At 57.9% G+C, this 7,444-nt stretch overlaps 1 protein-coding gene across 1 annotated transcript in view; it reads left to right on the top strand.

Moving 5' to 3' along the window:
• The first annotated feature begins 542 nt into the window (after nt 1-542).
• Syt3 (synaptotagmin 3) overlaps nt 543-7,444 on the top strand; it is a 12,947-nt gene continuing 6,045 nt past the window's right edge. Inside the window, 4 exon segments of the mRNA XM_015496453.2 lie at nt 543-783; nt 2,238-2,403; nt 5,011-5,539; nt 6,874-7,411. Of these exon segments, the coding sequence (XP_015351939.1) occupies nt 2,253-2,403; nt 5,011-5,539; nt 6,874-7,411 (1,218 nt within the window). The 5' untranslated portion in view covers nt 543-783; nt 2,238-2,252.

A 7,444-nucleotide genomic window follows, 5' to 3' on the forward strand; every position in this document is an offset into this window, starting at 1 on the left:
CCGGCTGACGCTCCGCTCCCTCCCCTGCCACAGCCCCCGCCCCAGCCCGAGCCGGGGGGCGGCCCCAGCGCGTGGGGCGGGGGTCGGTGCCGAGGCCCATGGCTCTCGGGCTGGGCGGTGGGAGTCTGCAGCGCTCGCTGGCAGCTCCGGGGGAGGGGCACGTGGCCCTGGAAGGGGGATCCCAAAACACCTGGGTATACCCCACCGCTCGCCCACCGATCCCCGACTCGCGGGGATCGTTTACCCATTCCCTGGCCCCTAAGGACTTAGGTCCCCGCGGTCTTTCAAGGTCCTGGACATCGTTCCGCTCCCCTACAGTGTCTTGGGACCCTGGCATCTTAACCCCCCCACCACCCATACCTCCAAAAAAAAAAAAAAAAAAAAAAAATCTTGTCCTCTCTGCAGCCCAGAGAGGCATTCAGAACTTCAACTCCCAGCAGCCTTTGCAGCGCCCGGTCTAGAAAGCCTCCGCAGCGCGAGCGCGAGGCCTGTCGGGAGTTGTAGTCTCCGAGCTTTTACCGGCGCGGGGCCCGGAGGTGGGAGGGGGCAGCGGAACCCCCGGGGTCGCCTGGGGTTGGGTGACTGGTTCCAGTAGGGCAAGATGTATGGCTTTGGCTGAGCTTTCCCCCTCCTTCGGCCTCGGTCCCTAGATCAGTCATCCCCTCTCACCACCCGGCGCGCGTGGGGACGGGTCTGCAGCCCCTTGTCCGCCCTACAACCCCCATGGGCTGCCGCCCGCCGCCGCCTCGGCTGCCACCCAGGACAAGGCAAGGATAAGCGCAGGTGAGTCTGACCATGCCTCTTTCGGAGTCCTGGCCTTTTGCAGCACCCCCATGACACCTGCCCATCTGTGAGCCCGGATCTGTTCCTCCCTAATTTCCTTCTGCATCCCCCTTCCAACCCCTCTCTGATGTCTGGTTCCAAGCCATGTGTCACTAGTTCTCCCCCCTCCCACATTCACCTCTCTCTCCTGGCCCCCTCTCATTTATGTCCCCATGCAACCTTCCCTTCTGGACCCACTCTGTCTGCCCAGCTCTCCTCTCTACCCTTGTGTCTGTCTTGAGCTCAAGCCATTATCTGTCTGGGCTTTGTTTCTGCATCCCTTTATCCTCTTCTCCTGCTGTTTCTCTTTGGAAGCTATTTCTGCTCACACTGCCACCTGCCCCTCATTGCTGCCCCTCTGTCCATTTTTCAGCTCCTACAAATTACATACCAGCTCATATTTTTGTCTCTGTCCAGCCCAAGTCACAATTCTTGACTTCCCCTCCATCTGTCTGTACCTCTCTCCTTCTCCTCTGGTCTCCAGGTTGCCCTCTCCATTATCTCTGTCTCTCCTCCCATCATCTCTCCCTTCCCTCAACTTGGTTCCCGTCTCTGCATCCCCATCCCTCCCCATAATTCACCATACCTATCACCTCTTCTCCTCTGTTTTCCTGGTCCTCTAACTGTCCACCCCAGTCTGGTTCCTTCTCCTTCCTCTGACCCTCTAAGCACTTTCCAACCTGAAGCCCTTGCTCATGCTGTTCCTGCTGCCCAAAATGCTTTGCCCTGCTCTAACCTCATTGCCCACTACTCATGGCTGGCTCCATCTTGTCCTTCAAGTGCCAGAGAGCCCTCCCTAACTGTCCCCTTCTTGGTTCCTTTGTGGCCCGTCCTCCAGCTGTTTCTTTTGAAGTGGAGCGTGTCTTCTTGTTGGTGTTGGTTTGTTTACTTGTTTGCTCTTCGTCTCCTGTCTTTGGATTGTGACACTGAGGGGCCCCCGTACTTTGTTCTCTGCTGGATCTTCAGCAGCCGGCACAGAGCCTGGTGTGTAGTTGGTGCTTGGTGAAGATGTGTTGGAAGAATGAATGAATGATGAATGGCCGTCTCCTCATGGGTCCGTCCCTAATCTCTGTCTCCTTGTCTGCCCATCCCTTTATTTGTGCATCCTGACTCTGCCCCTTTGCTGACCTTCCCAGTCTGCCCCTCCAGGTCCACTTGTCCCTGTCCTCGGTCGCCTTGTCCACTCACGCCTCTCTCTGTCTCCTTAGTGTGTCCATCCCATGTCTCTTATCTTCTTGTCTGTCCACCCCTGACTTCTGTCCTCTTGTCTATCTGCTCCTAATTTTCTTTCCTTGTCCATCTCTCCCTCATGTTTGTGTTCTTGTCCTTCTTCCTCTGATCTTGGTCCCTGATTCACCTGCCCCTGCTCTCTGCCCACTGCCCACCCCTTCTCCCCACTCCCCTCCCAATCACAGGACCAGACGGACACCATGTCTGGAGACTATGAGGATGACCTCTGCCGGCGGGCTCTCATCCTGGTCTCAGACCTCTGTGCACGGGTCCGAGACGCCGACACCAATGACAGGTGCCAGGAGTTCAATGAGCTGCGAATCCGAGGCTACCCCCGGGGTCCAGATGCAGGTCAGCACCCCAGCTGTCTTGGCTGGCTGCCCGCCTCCACAACAGCCAGGACTTCTAGGAATTCAGAGCAGGCTGCTCAGCTTCCCGTTCCCTTTGGGAACAGTCGCACTTAGCACCTTGAACCCCTCCTGCCTGCGGCTACCCCATTCCCCAAACCTCTCACCTAAGGAGAAGGAGCTGTGTGGTTAGTCACTTGACTGCGGAACCACTTGACCTCTGACCTTTTGCATTTTGCTCTGTGGCCTCCCCATAGCTGTGGCCCTTGGTGCATCTCACACAGTGGTTCCAAGCTCAGGTTTGAGTCAGACTGTCTGACTTGTGTGTGTCCAAATCCCACCTCCCTGCCTGGTAACTGGATGGCCTTAGGAAAGCGGCTCCTCTTCTGTACCTCAGTTTCCTCATCTGGAAAATGGGGACGATAAAAGTGACTACTTCATAGGGCAGATGAGAGACTCAAATGATGCAACCCATGGGAAGCACTTAGAACACTGGACACACAGTGATCCTTCAGCCAATCCTGGGATTTACTTATTGAGCACCCGCTGTGGGTCGGGGACCAGGCGAGCTCCTGATCATTGACCATGCACAGTGGTCCTCTGTGGTACATATATCCTGGTTTTCTACAGGGAAAACTGAGGCTCAGAGGGTGAGGTGACTTGCCTGATGTCAGAGAGCTAGGAAGCAGCAGGGTTCTGAAACCAGGAAATGTCACGCATGCCACCACAGCCTCTGGCCGAGCACCGGGGCAGGGCTGGGCCTCCTGTGTGTAGGACAGCCAGGGGCCACTGATGAGGAATGAGGGCCAGAGAGTGGCCGTCGCTTGCTCAGAGTCTTAGGTGAGTAGTGGGGCCAGAATTTGATCCTGGAGAGTCTAGTCCTTGGGATCCCAGGGACCCTCCTCAGGTTCAAGGATTTACTAGAAGAAATCGGAACTGAGAAAAGCTGTTGTATGGTCCCAGATCCCGGTGAAATAAGCCACTCCTGTCAGGCCCTTGTCTGTCTGTCCTGGCAGTTTCCCTCCCAGGAGCTGGTCAAGGGCCAGCCTTCTCTTCAGGGAGGTGTGACTCCTTTGCTGTGGAGTCACACACCTCCCCAGACCTGGAGGCTCCCGGGCCTCGCGTGGGACTGAGGGACCCATCAGCCCTGGAGCGCTCACGGTCTGACTTGGACAGTGAAGGCTATTCTGTCTTCCTCCAGAGGGACCCCCGGCCTCCGCTTGACCCGCATTCAGGAGGCTTTTAAAGTCCGTGCCTCTGGTTTCTAACCGTCCCCAGAACTTGCAGCAAGTTTGGGTCACTTAGAAAGGAGCACCTCAAGGGAGGAGGCAGGGGAAATTTAGGATTCCTCTGCCAGTGGTTGGTTACAGCCCTGCAGGGTCACGTTCTCTCTCTCTCAGAGCCTCAGTTTTCTATGTGTAAGATGGGACAAGTGATCCCTAGGTTACACACAATCAAGGATTAGTGTCACACACTGCTGTAGCTTCACTGAGCAGTACAGGACCAGGAGGTGTCTGTTCCCTCTGTCTGTCCCCTGAACACTCAGCTGTCCTTGCTGGTAATGACTTAGCCACCTACTTCCCCACCATAATCTGCCACCTACACAGGCAGGGCTCACCTGTCTTCTGTCTCGCTGACCCCCAGGAGCCAGTCCCAGAACAAGTGCACATTTCCAGAAAACCCCACTCCTGGTACCAATCACTGAGCAAGCCACAAATTTTGAGTGCAAGAAACAGGCTGTTGCCTGGGTTTCTCTGAGGCAGAGCAGCATGTCACAGGCATTTGGAAGCTGGTGTTATGGTGCTGGGTCACTTCATGGAAGCCATAAGACTAATTATTCCAATATGAAGTCACACTGGAACTAACATTTATTAAGCATGATTGAGGTAAGACAGCACAGTGGTGAGGACCATGGGTTCTACAGCCAGGCATCCCAGGCTCAAATTGTGACTCTACCATCTACCCGCTGAGGGACTTTGGGCAGGTGATTCTAATGACCCCAGTTACCTTTTGTGGAAAATGGGAATAATCATGTTGCCAGCTTCATCTGGGGCACTGAGGTGTCTAGTATGTGGCCACCTGTGAGCGAATGTCTTAGAGTATTCCACATTTACCTCTGCATTTCTTCAAACCAAAAAGCAGGATGATCTTTCCCATCGGGCAAATGGAGAATGTAAGGCTCAGAGTGGTTCAGACAGGTTCCCAAGGCCACAGAGCAAACTGTGATTTCAGTCCTGACCCTCCGGACACTGCCACGCATTCCCACTTTTCCTGGACCATCTCTGAGTGTTTGGGAGCGGCCTTGGTCTTGTCCCGGGTGTTGTGTTTTCTTATCGGAAGGCGGCCCGGGCTCTGATCAAGAGAGTAAAATGTGGAGGCAGACAGCTGGGGCCAGACCTCAGCTCTGTCCTCCACAACCTAATGCAAACTCTCAACCTCTTTAGACCGGTCCCGGAATAGCTCCCTCCAGGGCTGGGGAGTTTAAGTTGCCTGCATGACAAGTGCTGGGGACAATGCATGCCAAATACCCAGAGTCGGCCCCTTGGGGACTCAGCGGGAGGATGCACTCTGACCCACCCTGACCCCTGACCTCTGTCCTCACTCTTTCCAGACATTTCCGTGAGCCTGCTGTCGGTCATCGTCACATTCTGTGGCATTGTCCTCCTGGGTGTCTCTCTCTTTGTGTCCTGGAAGTTGTGCTGGGTGCCCTGGCGGGACAAGGGAGGCTCGGCAGTGGGCGGCGGCCCCCTGCGGAAAGACCTAGGCCCTGGGGTTGGGCTGGCCGGCCTGGTGGGTGGTGGCGGGCACCACCTGGGGGCTGGCCTGGGTGGCCATCCTCTGCTCGGCGGCCCACATCACCATGCCCACACGGCCCACCATCCGCCCTTCGCCGAGCTGCTGGAGCCGGGCAGCTTGGGGGGCTCCGACCCCCCGGAACCCTCTTACTTGGACATGGACTCATATCCAGAGGCGGCAGCAGCAGCTGTGGTAGCTGCTGGGGTCAAACCAAGCCAGACATCTCCTGAGCTGCCCTCCGAGGGCGGGGCAGGATCTGGGTTGCTCCTGTTGCCCCCCAGTGGTGGGAGCTTGCCCAGTGCCCAGTCGCATCAGCAGGTCACAAGCCTAGCGCCCAGCACCAGGTGAGAGCGACTGCTGGGCCGGGGTCTACTCTGAACTTCTGCTCCTCTGTGTCTCTTTCCCATCTGTGATTTTTCTGAGTTCTGGGTCAAGAAGATTGTGGTCTGGACTCCTAGATCCCAGGAATGAAGAGGCGGAGGCCCCAGACTCGGGATCTAAGGGAGGATGGGGCTAGAGGGGCCTTTTTTCTTCTGACCTGAAGGAGAGGGGACTGGAGACTTGGGGACTTGGATTCTTGGGTTCAGAGGCAGGAGAGGGCTGGGGACACGAATATAGGGTCAGGAACGTGGAGGAGAATGGGAGGTGGATCCCCAAGGCAGAGGCAATTATTCCTCTCATTCACTTTAAGCTGGGATTAGCCCTGGGGACCTGGAGCCCATTCCAGGGTAGCTCATTCTGCATGTGGACATTGAGCACCTGGCATGAGCTCGGCCTGACTGCGCTGGAGCACCCCTGAAGGTCCCGAGGAGACCCTGTTCCCAGGCTGGGAGGAGACCAGGGGCTTCCTGGAGGTGGAGGTGCCTCTGCTGAATCAGGCAGGGGGGCAGGGGAGTGGCTGTGCATTCTGGGAAAAGGGAGCTGCCCGCGCAAAGGCGAGAGGGGAGCTGGAAGTCACTGGGGGAATAGCCAGGAGTCACTGGGTGGGAGAGGGACGTTGGAAGATGTGGCTGCAGACACCAGACCACAGAGGGCCTCAAGTGCCAGGTAGGGAGGCCGGGGCTTTGTCCTGTGGGCCCTGGGGAGCATTGGAGGGCTGTGAGCAGGGGAGGAGCAGGGTCAGCTCTGGGTGTAGAAGGACCCCTCTGGGGCCACAAGGAGTGGGCAGGAGGGAGACTGGAGGCTGGGAGTCCCGACCGAAGAGGACAGGCCTTGGTTGGGAAAGGGCAGTGGCAATAGAGAGGACAGGTGGGGGAGAAGAAGATTCAGAGGGTCTGGGCTATGTGAGACCCCAGGGGCCCAAGAAGTTATTCTGAGTCACCAGTTTGAGGTCCAGAGGAGGCTTCTGAAAGCCGATTCACAGGTCTAGGGACAGAGCTGGCCTAGCAATGGGGCTAATTCCCCCCAGATACAGATGAAGAAACAGGCTCAGTGAGACGTCAAGGTCACAGAGTGGGCACAGGAAGGGATCACAGCCACCTCTCTGGGAGCTGAGGGGGAGGCAGGGAGGAGTCCCCAGGTGGTCAGATGCAGCCAAAGATCAGAGCCACTGGGTCTGACCTGGACCCCTGGGTCTGAGGGAGGAGGCTGGGCCTGGATCCCTGGGTTTGAGGGAGGAGGCTGGATCTGAGGGAGGAGGCTGGGCCTGGACCCCCACCTTGGTCTCCCCTGCCCACAGGTACCCAGCCCTGCCCCGGCCCCTCACCCAGCAGACTCTGACCACCCAACCTGACCCGAGCAGCGAGGAGCGGCCACCTGCCCTGCCCCTGCCCCTCCCGGGTGGAGAGGAAAAAGCCAAACTCATTGGGCAGATTAAGCCGGAGCTGTACCAGGGCACGGGACCAGGTGGCCGGCGGGGTGGCGGGGGCTCTGGCGAGGCAGGGGCACCCTGTGGCCGCATCAGCTTTGCCCTGCGGTACCTCTATGGCTCCGACCAGCTGGTGGTACGGATCCTGCAGGCCTTGGACCTCCCCGCAAAGGACTCCAATGGGTTTTCGGATCCCTATGTGAAGATCTACCTGCTGCCAGACCGCAAGAAGAAGTTTCAGACCAAGGTCCGAAGCCGCGGGCTGCAGTTCAGGGTTCCGAAGAGCAGGGACCTAAGGGCCTGCACCCCTGGGTCTGAGGGAGGAGCCTGGACCTAACCCCTGGGTCTGAGGGAGGAGGCTGGGCCTGGACCCCTGGGTCTGAGGGAGGAGCCTGGACCTAACCCCTGGGTCTGAGGGAGGAGGCTGGGCCTGGACCCCTGG

Source organism: Marmota marmota, unplaced genomic scaffold (assembly GCF_001458135.2).
Source record: "Marmota marmota marmota unplaced genomic scaffold, marMar, whole genome shotgun sequence".
Taxonomy (NCBI): Eukaryota; Metazoa; Chordata; class Mammalia; order Rodentia; family Sciuridae; genus Marmota; species Marmota marmota.